We start from the raw sequence: 18,356 nt of genomic DNA, 5'->3' as shown, positions 1-18,356 counted from the left end.
ATAAAGTTCTCCCCCTTCTGAAATCTCAGCGAACAAGAGGTTACGAGAGCAGAGTCCTTTATGACATAATAATGGTCTCCACTCCTCCTCCAGCCAGCTGTAATCACACCCCACTTTGTTTATACAATGAGTCCCTTGGAGGTGGAGACCTCTGGGATTGATTACAAACCTCCATGCTTGACCAATCACAGCAGAGTGGGAGTGGTTATGGTAAACAACATTTTATTTCTAGATGTGTTTTCAGTGGCCGTGGCTTAAGCACATTTATTTTCTTGTCATTTAAGCAACAATGATATTTATTGACACACATTTCTTCTGTGTGCTATAGTACACAATTGTTGTCGGGACTTTTCAAAGGTTTTCATATCTATACATCTTCTGGACCATTCTAGAGGAAAATTATAGATATTTTCTGTCATCATTACAGATTTTGACTATACTGATACTGATGATTTCTTTTCATTTTCTGGATCTTGACATCCTGACGGCTGTCAAGAAAGAAGATGGTGAAAGTCTTCATCACTTATCTAGAGTCTCCGGCTGAATGAGGCAAAAGAGGTGAAGGCTTGTTAAAGGTGTTCTCACTTTTGTCCTCCTTCCCATCACCTCCTACGCATAATCCTGCTCTGCATCCCACGTGTCAGCTCAGCAGAGCGTGGGAGGAAGAAATCCTGACTGAATATGAGGTGTTTGACCCTGAGGTCTGCCGGTGCAGGTGTGAACAGAGACTTCCTGACGATCTCGGTGCACAGATGTAGGCGACGCTAACATCCTGTAACACCTTTCTTCTCACCTCAGATGATTCTATGGATGAAGATAACGATGAGGGTTCTTTTCATTCTGCTGTTTTTACGCTTTCTTACGTTCAAATCCACACAGACCAGAGGGGTTGCGTGCATGATTTTTCATGATGGATATAAAACCCTATTTTAGATGAGTCGGCATTGAGCTGATCCATCTTTTTTTTACCGCCCTAAGCTCCAAGAAATGTTCTAAGAACCAGGTCAAGACAAGGGGATCATTTTCAAGACAGATTCTGCCTTTAACTCGGCAGGCTGAAGCAATCTCAGGCGTCATTAGATAGTCAACCATGCAGAGATTTATAAGACCATGTTCTACAGGTTCTATATAAAAATATCTTCATAAGTATATTTGTCTTCAAAAATGTAAAATGTATCAAATAGTAAAGGTTAAAGACTGTTTCAATGTTATAGTAAATACATCTACACTTTGCAATCGTTTTATCAAGAACATGGACAATGTCAATGTCTAGACTAGAGTCCAACATAGCAGCACTTTTAAAACATCTACATTTCTCCACAATTCAATTATTAAAATGGATTCCTTAAGACTGTTTAAAAAATATAAATAAAATGAAGATAAAGTACATTCTATCTCAATTCTGTGTATGCATTATCTCAACATCTTGGGATTAAAAAACATCTTGAACATCTTTATAAGGTCAAGGTAAAGTGGACATAAGAGGGAAGCGCTGATGAAGTTTCATGAAGCAGTGTCTTTATCTTCAGAGCCCACTAGATGGCACTACATGCTCTATGGACTTTAACATACTCTCTAAACTAAGGGTGCCATCTGCTGGTAATAAAAAAATAAGACACTGCCTCATGAAGCTTCATCAGCCCATCCCTAAAAAAGATCGGCCTTAGGAATAAGTATATATTCATTTAAGTTTAACGTTTTATCTCCCTTTGCTAAATCTAAGATGTTGCAAAGGGAGACGCCCGAGAAAGTCTACATAGGTCCAATTTCAATAAAATACCACCTTAAATATGTTTTAAATAAGGATGATTTCGATAATTTCAGATCAGCAATGGTCTCTTCAGATGTTTTTGTATTTTTATATCCGGAGCAACGTCGGGTACTTCAGCTATTTTCCTATAACAAAATCATGATTTCCCAAAGTTACACCCCAACCTGTAATGTTTAGGCCTTGTTCACACGTACACTGGTATTCTTATGAACATAACCAACTCATAAAAATTAAATTCCACCCATAGAAAACTGTATAAAATTGTTATTGGTTATAAACATCCGAGCCTCATCTTTGGTAGTATTTACCAAAATACAAAACATGGACCGGTCAATCGACACTGTTCTAATTTAAACTCTAGTTATCCATGCTTTCCAAAGTCTTCACTTTGTTTTCAAGAGATTGTAAAGATGACTTTATTTATGGAAAATGACACTCGAGTCACAATCAAAATGATCATTCGACAGTGAGTATTGACTCATCTGATATTTTGTCTTATAGAATATGAACGTCTTCACTTGTGTTTGGTAGTGATCACATCAGCGACTCAAGATGTGTTCTCAACAGGTGGACTTTTAGAGTAAAATGACAATGAAACCAGATTTTTATCTTTTAGGAAATACTTTAATAATTTTCAGCATCAAATCCACGTGTTTGAGAGCTCATCTTACTCGCAGCGTTCTGAAAGCCATCAGCAGATGTTGAATGTTGGAGAGTGACAGGCCTGCTGATTAAATCATAAAGGACGTCGGTGGAATTAGACGGCCATTTCACTCAAGGATCTTGACTTCAGAGTGAATCATGTTGTATGTTCTTGCCCTGCAGAGACTTGCTGTAAAAAAAAAATAAAAAAAGTCAAAATGATTTCCACAGAAATGGCACTTCTCTGTGTAAAAACTCAGTCGGCCTGTCCCCTCATTCTGCAGCCTCTTAGGGCACGAACACACGCGTAACATAAACTGGCAGATTAGTCTAAACAGTTTAGATTTTTTCAAAGCCGTGATAGCAGCCTCTGATACTTTGTGACTTCGCCTCGGAAAGATCAGCAAAACTTTGAATATGAAATTACATTTGCTTAATCAGTTCAAAGCAAAAATCGTATGATATTAAATTCTGAACAGATTTGCTCGCTGACGATAACTTTCTGTGAACTTTGCAACATTCACTACCCAGAGAATCTCATTTAATAGAGCCGGAGATGATATGTGTGTGTGTGGAGGCTCGTGTTTAGACAAAGGGCATCCTGTACCATTAAAAAAAGATGTCTCGAAATCAAAACACGGCAGAGTAGAAGACAAAAACCAGATTTCTTCCGACCATCCACCTATCTTGTGTTTACAGAATTTGATAAGATGTGGAAAAATAACCTCACTGAGGAAAACCTAGGAGTGTTTGTGGGTTCTTTCATGGCTCAGGGGCCATTATTGACCATGTGTGTCACCACAGTCACATGATACCTGATTGATTTTAGTCACAGTGATATTTTATTTTCATAATGTAAGGTTTTCTGTTTTTCTTTTTTCAGTTTATTTTTGCAAGTGATTCCTGAAGTGCGTGAGCAGCAACAGTGAGAAGCTATAAAGTGATTGACAACATCTTCAAAATCCTTAAATCCAGATGGAATTACAAAACACCACTAAAATATTTTAGGTTTTTTTTCATAATCAACAAAGTGTCAGGACTACTCAGTTCTTCCTTCTATTTATTTAAACTAATAAAGATAATGGAATGAAAGTAAAATGTAAAATGCTGAAAACATAACCATTGAAACTGGAGATAACTTATGAATGTGAAAGAATTTATAGATGGACTAAAATCTAATCAAAGATATTGTTTGTTTGCTTTTTAGATAATAGTAAAAAAATGACACCGATAAGGACATTGTTGTGACACCATTTTAAAATATTCATATGTTGTTTGTGCCTCTTCCTTTTTCTTTGGTTTCTATTTTTAAAAATTGTCTTGCAGTTGGAAGAAAATCTGTTGAGAAAACATCCACACATGAAGCTGACAAGAGGAAGCTCCAGCCCAGGTATGTGCAGACAGCTCATTAATATAGCCGGCTGGTGATCGGCGGGGGGTTCCTCCACCAGAGTGGGTCCATATTGATGGCACCCGTCTCGCTCCCTCAGACGACTGACTCATCATAACACCAGCAACAGGGCCGACAACCGTCGCACTCATCACAGCACGTCGGACCTTGATCAGCCAAAACTTTTCCGAAAAGTCAGGAGAAACTTTGCTTCCAGCTGCTGATTCTGCGTCGGGTTGTCCTCTGTTCGGGTGACACCGGAACGTGATGCACATATGACTGTATATTCCTGCCGCTACCAGACCAGCCGGTTCCCCTGAAGGTGGGCCTGCAACGGTTCCTCTCATCCTGCTGTCAGACGTTGCTCAGCTGTTGCCAGTGTGGCTTCTTAACGGTCTGCGGAGCAATTCCCCTCCTGTCCCTCGTCAGCACACCAGCACTCGCGGTGACCCACTAGGGTCCAGTAGTCAACATTCAGCCTCCAGCTAGCAAAGTTTGGTGGCTAAAAGTTGACTAATCTAGTGCACTTTTAAGGCAGTGGTTAGTTTTAATTATACACCAGTTCCTCTGTGATGTCAGTTTAACACATTCAAACCGGCAATAACATTACGACCACCTTTGCTGGTTGAGTAACCAGACACAGTTCTGCTGAAGCAAGCGCTCTTCAAACATTTAGATGTGGCAAGGATGACAAAAGTTGAGCTTCGGAATGGGGAAAGAAAGAGAATGTAAGTGACTTTGAACGTGACGTGGATGTTGGTGCCAGACAGACTGGCATGTGTAAAAACTAGTGGGCAACTGGAATTTTCACCCACAATCCCTGGGGTTAAAAGGGGATGTTAAAAGGTCATTTTAATGGAAAGAAGAGAAGAACAAAAAAGATCCAGAGAGTGGTGTATGAGCTCTGAACTAACACCCAATCGAGCCCTGAACCTAACAGAGGTCAACCTATGTGGTACATTGACACAGAATCATCGGATGGTAGATAGAAGCTTTGAAATAACATTGACTTAAATAGCAAAAAGCATTGATCCATCCTGCCTGGTTGAAACAGTCCAGGCTTTAGCTTTTGTTCGTTTAATGACGTTTTGGAAATTGTGTAGCAACATTTTGGCTACTTAGTGCCAATTGTGCAACACTAAAATACCACAGCCTACCTGAGTATTGTTTTTACCATGTCCAGCCATTTATGACTCCAGTGTACTTAATGTGTACTCGGCAATCGCTACAAATCCTTCATTATAACACCATTGAAATCAAATTGAAATTGAATGATAGAGAATTGATGTAAAATACATTTTTCTTATTCTATTAGAGGTGTTAAATAATGTAAATAATAATTTGTTTTCCATTTTATTGCATTATTGATTAGTCACCTCTTGATAGGTCTTGTGAACTGTATAATACTTGTTTTTTCGACGTTTTAACCTACTGCACTTTTTTGCACATTTTTATTTATTTATTTCAATTATTTAATAACCAGCACTTCTGGTTGTAGCTTACATGTTTGAATAGTCTCTACAGTAGAATGCTAATGACCAGAACTCCATTCAATTATTTTCAAAACAAGGGATGACTTTATGAACTGACTTAATTATCAATCTTTTTATCTGCTACAATGATTTTGGATGAATAAAATCAAATTAAGCAATTTCCTCAGCTATTTTAGATACCAATACAACATATATTAATTAGATCAATTAATTACCCATAATAATTCATTAATCCCTTAAATGATTGAATTCATACTAAACTTTGCTACTCTATCCATTGATGTTGAATACTCATTAAAGATCACCTAAAATAGCATCTCTAATGAGCTGCGACATCATTCAAAATATTGACTTTCTAATTCACCAGTACTCAGAATTCATTGCGACTTCTTGACCGCCATGAGACTATTTTTATCCTCGATCTATATTGAAATGCGGTGAATGTTTCAAAAGACAATGGTCAGCTGAAAGCACAGCCAGAGCTGAAGCCCGTGGTTTTTGTCAACTGGGTCACTTTTAAAACAAACTGAGAGCACATTAGCCCCGCAGGCTTTTAGGGAGTCTTAATGCATGTGGGTCTCTTTGGTTTGGTTTTCAAAGAATGTTGTATAAAAACAGGGAAATAACACACTTGTGAGTGTCTTTTTATGAGTGAGAAAAATTTTAGAAATAGTTCCAGCTATTGGTGGAACAGATGATGGGATGAGAGTTATTTATGAGATGTATAAGATTTCAATAACCCCTAAAATGTTATACATGAGAAGCATCCTCAAGTGAAAGTAATAAATGACCCTCAGGTTTTTGTTCACAGCGAATGATTGAGTGTGAGCTCAATATACAAACTGCTGAAGCATCAAAAAAGTCAGTTGAGATGATAGTCAGGATTCTGGTCGCCTTGTTGGTTTTACTGCCATCATTGTTACTAGTCTAACAAGACCTAGAGGTCACTGGCAAGGTGTCCTGGACTGTACTAAAGTGTGTGTAGAGGCTGGAGACAAGAAGACTCAATATTAAACACATACAAATAAACAAAACAGACAATAGGCAGAACCATGGACATCAACAAAACAGGAAGAATACACACAAATGAAAGCAGACCAAACCTTAAATCGTGACCATTGTAGAATATACCAACCAAAAGTAACTTAGTGATCAAATTTCAGGTACAGCTGAAGGCACCATTAGAAAGAAAAAAAAGAGTAAAACTCAAGATCCAGGGAGTACACAAGAAAGAAACTTAGAAGTTGGACTGATCTGACACCACGGATTGGAACCAGGAAGATTAACTATATTAGTGCCTGCAGGTCCATTTCCGGTTTAGTTTTAGTTTCAATTGAGAAAACAAAAGCAAATAAGCAAATGTTAGTTATGCTACAGTAAAATTGATAAAAGCGATGAATACAATCGGTAACAACCTTCTAAATCAACTCATGTTATATACAGTATTTCCCATACATAGCATGAATTTATTCATGTATTTCATCAAAAACATGGAAAGATTTTTGCTTTCTTTTTCTTGAAATTAGGTTAAAAAAAGCAGCTGACTACAGGCTCAAATAAAAAACGGATTATACATTCAAGAAAGGGTTCAATAATTTAACATCCAATGTTGTAAAAAATTTGTTTACATCATGATGCTTGTTGTTTTGGCAAGAGTGCGCATTGGTGTTCTGGGCTGCCACATCGCTTTGGAAATAGGAGTGAGTGAGCGACAGACAAGACATCAAAGATGTTTCTAAGAATAAAACCGGGTCCTGCGGTGGCCTTAATCCTTCAACACCTGCGATTTGAAGCACGTCCTTTGATGTGGTGAGTTTCAGCTGGAGAGGGAGACTTGATTGAAAAAGAGATGGAGCGATAATGGAGGGCCAATTTAACACTGAACGCAAAAGCAGCTTGAGGTGACATGTGTGGAGGGCGAAATCAACACGTCTAATAGTCTGGAATGATATAGCTCCCCAAGACTTCATCCTGCTGACAAGCTACCCGGAGACTGCTGACTCCAAACAAGTATATCTACACTGAAATTGGACTGACAAAGTGGGGGTTCCCATCATGATCTATGTCAGCATGACTTCATCAGCGTCCGTGCAGAAGAGATCCAACTCATTTATGCCCAAATCATATGAAATGGGAGAATACAGGAGTTAACATTTTCATGAATATATGATGAATAATTAATACTGTATTGATGTGGAATGTAGTAGAGTGCATGAGCATTAACATCTGGACACCCCACACGTTCATGTGGTGTTTGAACGCCACTGTCCCTCTGACCCCGCTTTTCCATATTTATGTACGAGCGACTCCAGGGCTTTGATGAATGTCTATCGATCTAAAGTGACGTAAAGTCACATGAATTCCAATAGGGTCATTCGGACAGAGGTCATGTAGGAAGGAATAATCAGCTTCCCAGTGTGCTCTCCAGGAGGACGATGTATGGAAGTCATGCAGATTCTGTAGATACTCGGCTGCATGCCATCTCGGATAGAAATCACAGACACAAAATTGAGCTAAAACCGCCTGCAGTCAAAGTGTGGCCTACTTGTTGTTTATATTACTTATAAAATAAATATTATATCCTATTTTACTCCTCAGATTCATGAGAAACAATTAAATAGACCCAGTTTTACTGACAAATGATCAAATGAATGCATCTCCCTTCGCACAACATCTACAACCATCTCAGTTCCCTCAGTTTCCGTCTACACAAGACATGATGGGGGTAGGGAAAGACACAGGGTGTGGCTTCACTGTTGTCATGGCAACATTATTACTGGTTGCTTGAAGCCTCCTTAACCAATCCCTGTATTTACAACGCAGAGGAACTCGGTGACCAGCAGCATATGAAGTCTAAGCAGCAAAAAATAACAGGCAAAAAAACATTAGATCTTGGGTGCACTTTTTTCAAATAGAATTACATATTGATTTAGTAAAATAAAAAACATATATTTTGGGTAAAAATCCATGATATTCCAAGACATTTAATGGGTTGCGGTTAAGGCTGTTAAAAGGCTTCGTCCTGAGCGTTCAAACACCTAAACCTCATCACTTATGACGGTGAAACACTGACCCACACTGCTCTACAGCAATATCTCTCATAATAGACTGCTGCTGATATCAAGCACAAGGTCACGTGATGTTATTAGGACGGGAGTAAGTGAAAGTAAGAAGCTCCTGACCTGCAGACAACCCCACTGCAAATGAGATGAAGGATATAAAAGAGCCACACAAGAACGTTTGCTGCCAAAATGGTTTTTATGCTTAAGTGAAATCAATTCAATTACAACGCCTGTAATTTTAGGATGGATAAATATGTGAATTGTTTCGTCATCAGTAGGAGTATTTATAAGTTGGTGTGTTTGATTGCTTCAGGACACATAGAGGCCAAGAAAGTAATTCTTAAAATAAAAAAAACAACCACCAACATTGACTTTAATTGTAGAGTGAAACACCCCCATCTAGTGGACAATTGATAGACATCACAACTAAAGCATTTACTAAAATTGTAAAAACTGTCTATATTGAATCGCAAAACGGCTAAAAGAAAGTTTATTTATATTTAACGGAACATGAGTTAAATCTCAATGATGTAGATTCTGTATCAACTTCCTGGTCGTACGGTGGCCTTATGATCGCAACTTAATTTGCTTTAAAAAATACGAAACCTGAACCTCATATAAGAATAAACTTGTTTGAACTGATGAGAGAATAATAACTGTGTGGTGGACATGTAAAACAATTACTTTAAAAAGCTACTATTCAACATAGAAAAAGCTAACTTATTAGTTGGCTGTTTTGTTAATGACTCAACTGTCCTGTAGCACCTGAATGCACCACGAGTTAGCTTCCTGCTAAACTTCAATGTTTCGTGTAACAATGATTTTCATATGATTTATGACAACTTAAAGATAGTATGTTTAGAAATAAAACTGCTTGGTTTTCTACTAGTGTGCCAGAGGCTTGCCAAAACTTTTGGTGTAAGTATTTACCATGAAACATTAGCTACATTAGCTACTTAGCTTATGATGGTTTGTCACACAAATGACACAATAATGTGTTAAAAATGTTGTTTTATTATTTCAGTATCTGAGTGTGGCTCTCTGGCCGGCTGGAGAAACGCAGATTATCTCTTCAGCAACGATGCTACTTGCCCCAATACTTTGAGGTAATAAAGAAAAATCTAATGATCATGAATATCTTCTAAATCGTTTCAACTCTTAGGATATTTGAGAGTAAATACTTTCTCTGGAACAAGGTGACAGTTTTCCACAGCTTGTTTCTGTCCGCCTGCGAAAAGCGAAGGAGTGTCAAGTCGGTGTCTATAGGACATTACGTACTTCCTCCATTGCCTGTGCAGGATGGTGAGAAACTTGTACTTTTCTGCTTATAATTCAACAGAAAACGATTTACACACAAACCTATGGACAAGTTACAGTCACCATGAACGTGTCCTTTAGTGTGTGAGGAAAATGTTGGAGTGTCGTTATTTATACATTATATATAGTTATACGATGGGTTAAAATAACTCTAGACTACAACATATTTGTGTTATTGTTTTTGGGGGCCATTACTGTCTTTGGTTTTAATTTCAGAAGTGAGAAGAGTTGTTGGCCGGTTTATATGGGAGTGTGAAGATGGTCAGGTAATTCTTTGTACTTTCTTTTTATATAAACTTTGTTTTTGTTCTTATTTTTATCTTTATGAATTATTGTCTGTATTGCTGTGTATTGCTACTTGGAAAAACAATTTCCCTAAGGAGACCCCCTGAGGGATCAATAAAGTTCTTTCTATCTAATTCATATACCTTTATTCTTCCCAGATCAGAGAAATAATGGGATGTCTTCCCCCAAATATCTGCTTTTATCACAGTTTTCTGCCTAGTTAATCCATCTTCTTGTTTTCAGGAGCGTGACAGGATGCTCTGTTTCCAAACAAAAGACAAGGGCAGCGACGATGAGCTCGCCACGAACATGTACGTACTCATTTTATCATATAGTCACATTGTTTCACTAGCTCTGCTTTTACAAATACAGTGGCAAACCCCTTGAAGAACCCAAAGCAGTAGAACGTTTGGATTCAGCAGATCCAGCAACAAACATGTCCACAGGTAAATCATGTCATTGATTTGCACTGCAGTAATAATAACAAAGAAACAAAGTCAAATACACGTGACAATCATTCATTTGTTCTCACAGGATATGCTGAGATGAGCATTCTACCAAAGTACACTGGCGACCTTTGTGAATTATCTATGGGAAGCATCCGGTGCTCCGGCTGCAAGGCTCTGTGTTTTCCAGGAGATGAAAGAGAAAATGATGATCACAAAGTACAGAGGAATAGTGAGAGACTATGAGCTTCATCATATGGAGTTAAAGTTGTCAGAATGTGTGTAGAAATAAAATGATTCAATGATTTATTTGTTAAATCTTGACATTAAATAATAATACAAATGGATTTTGTCTGTTTTCTCTACAATACAAAATTACCTTTAATGTTAGTAATGTCAACTATGTTGGAAAGAACCATTTCAAACAAATAGGTGAGTGAACATGTTTTCTTAAAGTGTGCTTTTGCTTGATGGCCTTTATTTAGTTTTAATGGCAAAGATATTATAACATGATGTGGAGCACATGGATAATAGAACAGTAAAGTTGCTGCAGTGAGAATACCAGCTTTGTCTGAGAAACGGTAGAATACTAGAAAACAAATGAAGGAGAATTATGGGAGCTTTAACAAATGTCACTAAATCTAAAATAAGATAAACCTTTACTAGTCCCACAGTGTTAATACTTGTGTTGTCACAACTGCAGCTTTCAAACACTTAAATGATTGTTCTATTGGATATTAGAGTAGTCACAGCAGTTCGCAAAAAATAAAAAATAAACATACATACAACTTGGTACTTGGTTTTGTTTTTCTATTGCTTATTTTGTGTATTATATTATTTATTATTTTTGTGTGTGTACTGACACCACCAAAAAAAATCCTGTAATGTTAACAACACTGTTAATACAAGATTCTGATACTATTCAGACATACAGCACACATTAATAATAATAACAAAACAATAAAAAAAATCGAATGATACTTAAAAAAAACACAAAATAAACAAATAACGCTAACTATATTAACATCAATAAACATCAGTACATGCACTAGTATAAGAGTGGGGGTAGAGGATTATAAACACTAATTTAACACGTGACATGCACAATAGTGTTTATATGTATTATCATCTAATTCATCATTTAATTTTTCTAATTTTCATATATGATATATCAGGTCATAATAACATTGTAGTAAAATTGCTAATAGAAAATAAATGTATTTAAAATAAATAAAAAACACGCTGATTAAGTTCGTTTATGTGTTTTTGTTTTACCCCTATTGCGTTACTATCTGTGTCCCGGAATAAGTAAATAAATAATCATTTAAAAAAAGGAAATAGAAAAGCGTGTAATCCAGGACGAGCCAACCATGAAAAGTCCCCCTTCCTTCCCGAGCTAATGGTTTCTCCCAACTCTTCTCTGACCAATCAGACGCTTTGTTGTTCTGCCTGCACAAACCTTTCGGTTCTGTACTTTGACACTGTTGCTCTTCCAAAGCTTCTCTCTTTCTTTAAAACATCTCTGTTCTTCACTCGGTCCCGTCATGGAGAAGGAGAACCTTTCTCTGGTCCTGCACGCGCAGGGAGATCTCCGCCTGGTGAGAACAACTTTTTAATAAAGATTTAAAGAGTTTTGATTCACTCTGACTTGTCCCTGCAGGAACATCGCCCTGTTCGAGAACCAGGGCCAAATGGTAACTCATCTGTTTGTCACGCCCACAAATAAGTGCTTAAAATAAACTAATGTGTCTGTTATGAACATTGTAAACATTTTTATATACCATTATTCTGTGCAGAGGTGCTGCTGCAGATGCACTCTGTGGGCATCTGTGGCTCTGACGTGCACTACTGGCAGAATGGCCGCATTGGGGATTTCGTGGTGAAAAAGCCTCTAGTGTTGGGGCACGAGGCGGCAGGAAGGGTGCTGAAGGTGGGCTCGTCTGTCACGCACCTCAGAGCGGGTAAGTCCACCCAATGTGATGCATGAGTGCACATCCAAGAGCGGTGCATCTTTCAACAGGTGACAGGGTGGCAATCGAACCCGGGTGTCCCAGGGACCTGGACGAGCACGTCAAGAGTGGTCGCTACAACCTCTCCCCGAGCATCTTCTTCTGCGCCACCCCGCCCGACGACGGGAACCTGTGCAGATACTACACGCACAACGCCGACTTCTGTTACAAGTGACCACAGATGACGAAACTCTCAACTCTTGGCAACATCCTCTCACCAACCGTTCTGCTCCAGGCTTCCTGACAACGTAACGTTCGAGGAGGGGGCTCTGATCGAGCCGCTGTCCGTGGGGGTCCACGCGTGTCGCAGGGCGGGCGTCACCCTCGGCAGCACCGTGCTCGTCTGCGGTGCAGGTATGTTGGCGAGAAATCAATCTTTAACAACGTGTTTGCCTTCGTGATGCAGTTGAGCAAGAGCCGGGGGAGAGTTACGCAACACTGGCTCGACTCTGAGCTGACTGAACCTGTTGTTCTCACACAGATAATTTGTGAACAGCTCAAGGTTGGCAACAATCCTCAATGACTCCTTATTATTTTTTAGAGTTGAAGTCTGATTAAAAAAAAGTATAATAATACATTCTAATTTCAAAGTTCAACTCTAAACTAGACTTAGAAAGTGCTGCTCGGGGGCCACACACGGCCCTTTAACTGTATTTATGTGGCCCTTGTGAGGAAACAGAGTGAAACGCCTGCTAACAGAAATGTTTATTCTGTTCTTCTCAAAATAGAAAACAATTATCATTAATTGTTCAAAATTAAATTGAACTTCTTAAAGTTTTGTTTTAGGACAACATTTTCTTTGTTTTAAAATACTCACTTCCCCACAAAATACTTTTTTTTTAAATTCAAAAGAAGTATGTTATGTTTATGTTATACTTTTTTTTATGTCAATTTATTTTAAAACTTTAAATACAGATACACAATTAATAGTAAAATATTGGTCTTGTGTTGGTATAGTTGTTTAGATCATACATTATAGTTGTGTTTGCAAGACAATGACAAGGATATGGAAGTATATCAATGCCATCAGAATATTGAATGGTTTCATTTTTTTTTTCAAATATTGAAAGGTTGAATTCATTTGTTTGTTATATATTAATTTCAATTCTTCAATATTTGTCATATTTTAATTTTGATTATTCAATATTTGTTATATTTTAATTTCAATTATTTAATATTTTTTTATTCGAAGCATTTTGAATTCAATTGTCCTGATCGCATGCATGCAAGTATGATCAAGTATCTAAGGTAAGGTAAGGTAAGGTAAAACTTTATTGATCCCTCAGGAGGTCTCCTTCGGTAAATTGTTTAAATATCTTGGTACTCGTTTGTGTGTTTCTTTTCTTTTTTTTAGTATTATTTAATTTTTTTAGTATTGAATTTAAAATGCTTAGATTTTTTTTTATATTGAATTTAAAACGCTACGAATAAAAAAATATTGAATAATTCAAATTAAAATATAATAAATATTGAATAATTCAAATTATGTCAACCTATATTTAAAAAAATAAATTCAACCATTCAATATTCTGATGGCATTGATATTCTTCCATACTCACAACCGTCACATTTATACTGTGGCCCCGAACAAATGGAATTGCCCACCCTTGCTTTAACTTCATGAGGGCCTCAAATACAGTCCTGCATGTGGGCCCCCAGGCCACACAAGTAACCAGATTTAAAATGACGCCGAATTCCTTGTACCTCCCACAGGGCCCATCGGGCTGGTGTGTCTGCTGGTGGCTAAAGCAATGGGAGCCGCAAAAGTCGTCATCACAGGTAAAACCAACACTCAGTACATTTATGGTCCACTGAGCAAAGATCTGTGACATCCAGACTTGTTCCCCGAGCGTCTGCAAATGGCAAAAGACTTGGGAGCTGATTTCCCGCTGGAGGTGAGAAGAGAAGAAGGACCTCAACAGCTGGCCAAGAGGGTGGAGGATCTGCTGGGAGCTCAGCCCAATATCACCATTGAGTGCTCGGGAGTCGAGAGCTGCATCCAAACGGCCATCTACGTACTGGAGCTCCACTGAGAGGTCACTCACTTCCTCGTCCACAACTGAACATCTGTTCATGTTCAGGCGACCCGTTCAGGAGGAGTGGTGGTCCTGGTGGGTCTGGGTTCGGAGATGGCCACGGTTCCCTTGATCAACGCCGCCGTCAGAGAAGTGGACATCCGAGGAGTGTTCCGTTACTGCAACACGTAATGATCACTTGTTTTTTTCCTTCACTCTCACTTGAACCTAAAGGTGACTAAAGAATCCTGTGTTCTGCTGACTCAGCTGGCCAATGGCCATCGCCATGTTATCCTCCGGGAAAGTCAACGTCAAGCCCCTGGTGACCCACCGGTTCCCCCTGGAGCAGGCGGTCCAGGCCTTCGAGACCACTCGCCAGGGTCTTGGGATCAAAGTCATGTTGAAGTGTGACCAGAGTGATCAGAACCCCTGATCCGAGGACAAGTTGGAGTCCGACCCAGGACCAGAACACGCAGGACCATGTGAAAATGCAATGTTAGAATCCCAAACTAGATATCATTAATATTTTTTCAAGATTTCTATGTAATGATCCATATAAAAGCGTTTCACATGTTGAATATCGAAAACTAGAATTAATAATCAGGATGATCCTGTAATACTTATACAAGCCCTCTAGAGGGAGATATTTGCACAACATAGAAAAAGCTATTTTAATTTCCTGAGAATTTTCTCTCTCTGGTCAACAACATCTCAAATTACGCAATAAAAACACTTGCATCCTCGCCGTCATTAATGTATTTTATTTTTCGGTTGTCTTATCATCATCTTTTTATCAGCTCTGCTACTCTTAATTAATCCAAATTACTCAAGATCAAAAGGGAAAATATTAAGAAACAAACAAAATAATATTAATTAAGAAGCAGTGGATATAGTAATGCAAAATATGGGAAAGAAAACAATTAAGATAAATTAATGTTAGAAGGAATTTTAAATTGTATGTCAAATTGAAATATCAATGAACAATGACAAACAAGAATGTTGTCATAGAGCTAAAGCTGCCAGAACATTTTTCTTCGTAATCATCTTCATAGGTTCAAACTGAGAGGATAAATAAAGACAGAGATTTGACATTATGAGGATGTTTTTCACACTTGTTAGATTACGTGATTATTATGTGTTAAAGTTCAAAAGCGTTGGATGCATAAGATCTTATCTGAACCAGGACACGGGGGACATATTTAACAATCAGTCATTGTTAAATATGCAAAAAATGAAACTTCAATACTCTACTACTTTCTCCTAATCTTCCACAAAAATGAACTGCAAGTCCACTAGTTTCTCCACTCCTTCCTGCAGATTAAGTTCGGTCAGAAAAGTTCTGTTGAGTCAAAATAATCCTCATCTTTGGTGTCTGTTGGTGTTAAGTTAATGATTTTCAACCAAACCATCACTAGAAATAAGAATCACTGTGTTTTTATTCTGTGTGCAAAAAAGCAAAATTCCATATACTACCTTAATATTTGGTGGACGTAAGAGGGTCAAAAACCTGAGTAGCACCAAAGAAAAAAGTGTAAGACTTTGCGATGATATGAGAAAATTTTAGCTATTTAAAGAAGTTGAAGATGAACAGATGATGTAATAAAGGACTGCGGTCATATTTATTTTATCCACAACCTTCAGGAAGTGATGATGACCCGCTCCTGTCAGGGGCATGAGATCCTCAACAATATACTTGCCGTGTAAGTCAACAATTTGTTGACTTACATGGTAAAGAACTTCGGATACTAATGAGATAAATACAAATTCATAATTTGTTTCTTGTTTTAATTAAGTAAATAATAGGGGTGTGCATTGGCAAGAATCTTTCATTTATTTTGAAAACAAACTATGTCCAAACTTCAGCATTAAAAACTGCTTGAGTCGACTGTATCCTCTCTCCTCAGTCATCGTTGTGATCTCATAGGATTTCATTTCTCTAGTTGCAGAGGGAGTCATGAATACTTAAAAAATGATATTGTGAAAAAAGTGTCGCAATATATCGCTGTATCGCTATTTTCTCAAAGCCCTAGTTTTCCACACACTTCTGAATTTCTGTGACAGTGTTGTTAAAGATAAACTTCAACTAATGAAGACACTTCTAGATAAATTGTTATCCCTCGTTTCCTCTGTGCTCCTGAGGGCCAGACAAGGGCTCTCAGGGGTCCACGTGAGGCCCCCACACCACACCTCATCTATTAAACTGACTCCAGACCAGAAGGTTTTTATCTGAGACTTTATTCTCCACAATGACGTGACACCACGAGGCATGCACACAGATAATGTTCAGGTTACAGTCGACGAGGCTGTAGAACCCTCACAGCAGTCGCAGCGTGAGATTCACACCTTCTCTCATCCCACACGGCCGCCAGCCAACAAACAAAGTGGGCGAATGTTCCATGTGACAAAACCTGTTTGAGCTGGGATGACTTCTTCACATGAGCACGATACAGAACAAATTCCTTATTATGTACAAACATTCTAATACTGCTTGACGGCGATGGAACCACCCACACGACACAGTTACATTCACGATTCACTCCCGACACGGACGTCGGGGCGCAACACCAAACAGCTTCCTTTTTTTCAGACGCTTGAGAATGGAAACCACACGGCTGCATATTTAGATTCTGTCGAGTTGCATGATGTGGTGAGATTTACAAAAGGCTTGAGTGTATTGCTGTTATGAAGGAAATCAAAAGGATATGGCATTTTTTCCCATCATCCCCTGCTGCAAGCACTGTTGAGTGACATTAACTCTTCCATTTTCGATGGAAACTATTGTGATATTTGGCTCTTAGTGGTTGTTTGTTTTATTAACCCAAGAAGAATATTTCATCACTATTTACAACACCTTGCCCCCCCCCCGCCCTCCCTGTGACCCTTTAGTTAGCAAAATATGTATTTACATGAGAAATAAATAGGACAGAGAAAGAAATTAATCTATACAAGTGTATAGTAGAACGATCACATGGCGTTATATCATCTTTTCGAAATGAAGCCGTTACTCGGCCGGGTCATGTCGGAACAGAGGTGAGAAGCACGGACGCGACAAACCGATCAATAGTTCTGCTGGTCGGGTGAGAACGAAAGATCACAGCCGTGATGGCACGAATGACGGAGCTGACGACGTCCATGAGAAACTGATGCACGGAGAGGGAGCGGCCGTTCGTTCCTCGGGGCGGAGCTCAGCGCTTTCGTCGACCCCCCCCTCGACATGGTTTATATGTACAGGGGCGTCTCCTGTCCTGTGAGGAGTCTGAACATGGCTGCAGGCATGGTCTTCATGTGGATCTGTCAATGAAAGATATTGGTATTTAACAATATGAACATTTTTTACCACCGACAGTCTACATCTTCGTCCAAAAAGACCCAATTAAAATCATCCAAATACCTCCATGGTGCTCGTCTGTACCGTCACTCTTGTATTGAATCCACGACAAAGAGGAATTTTACCAAAAAACTTTAAAAGAGCTGTATATTTGAAGTCTGTTTTTAGCGGAAGTTATCAGTCTCTAAATTGCTGCTTGACGTCTTTCCTTATTGAATCACATTGCAAGTGTCAGTGCACACGTGCGAGATTTTGGCTGCTAGCCTAGCAGCTTCAGCTAAAAACAATCTTAAAAAAAACAATTCCTCTTTTTGAGGTTTCAATACATGATACACAATAAAGGTATTTGGATGTTTTTAAGTGTATTTTTGGAGGATTAACTTGAACTCAAGTCACTATGTTTAAATGTACATACATTTTTGCCTATAACTCTAAAAAGGAACAGATTACTTGGAAAATAATCGACATGAGGGTGAATAGAACATTTCTGAAGTTCGAATTTTGGGTGAACATCCTTTAATATATCTAGCCTCAAGGAATGGAACAAAAATGCTAATATCTTACGCCACAGCTGCATCATAAAAGGATGAATTCAGCT

The 18,356-nt window shown here is 38.4% G+C and overlaps 3 protein-coding genes across 4 annotated transcripts in view; 2 read left to right on the top strand and 1 right to left on the bottom strand.

The window, feature by feature from the left end:
* Positions 1-9,128: 9,128 nt before the first annotated feature.
* On the top strand, positions 9,129-10,708 carry terb2 (telomere repeat binding bouquet formation protein 2). The gene is made up of 7 exons (XM_087793472.1): positions 9,129-9,276; positions 9,383-9,464; positions 9,521-9,660; positions 9,892-9,941; positions 10,204-10,271; positions 10,333-10,406; positions 10,495-10,708. Exons 1-7 carry the CDS (start codon positions 9,213-9,215, stop codon positions 10,650-10,652), a joined length of 636 nt encoding a protein of 211 aa, XP_087649598.1. The 5' UTR covers positions 9,129-9,212; the 3' UTR covers positions 10,653-10,708.
* Positions 10,709-11,846: 1,138 nt separating this feature from the next.
* sord (sorbitol dehydrogenase) lies at positions 11,847-15,180 on the top strand. The gene is made up of 9 exons (XM_087794512.1): positions 11,847-12,004; positions 12,067-12,100; positions 12,203-12,367; positions 12,427-12,586; positions 12,651-12,769; positions 14,129-14,194; positions 14,252-14,430; positions 14,497-14,618; positions 14,698-15,180. The coding sequence occupies exons 1-9, from the start codon at positions 11,951-11,953 to the stop codon at positions 14,861-14,863; spliced, it is 1,065 nt and encodes a 354-aa protein (XP_087650638.1). The 5' UTR covers positions 11,847-11,950; the 3' UTR covers positions 14,864-15,180.
* Positions 15,181-16,649: 1,469 nt separating this feature from the next.
* Positions 16,650-18,356, bottom strand: part of apba2b (amyloid beta precursor protein binding family A member 2b) — a 47,780-nt gene continuing 46,073 nt past the window's right edge. For both annotated transcript variants that reach the window (XM_087794508.1, XM_087794509.1), the window contains one exon: positions 16,650-17,721. In XM_087794508.1, coding sequence (XP_087650634.1) covers positions 17,650-17,721 — 72 coding nt within the window. In that variant the 3' untranslated portion in view covers positions 16,650-17,649. The remainder of the gene's footprint in view (positions 17,722-18,356) is intronic.

This window comes from Callionymus lyra, chromosome 6 (assembly GCF_982586985.1).
Source record: "Callionymus lyra chromosome 6, fCalLyr1.hap1.1, whole genome shotgun sequence".
NCBI classification, from domain to species: Eukaryota; Metazoa; Chordata; class Actinopteri; order Syngnathiformes; family Callionymidae; genus Callionymus; species Callionymus lyra.
Note: the sequence above shows the minus strand (reverse complement) of the source record. Positions and strands in the feature narration are given on the sequence as shown.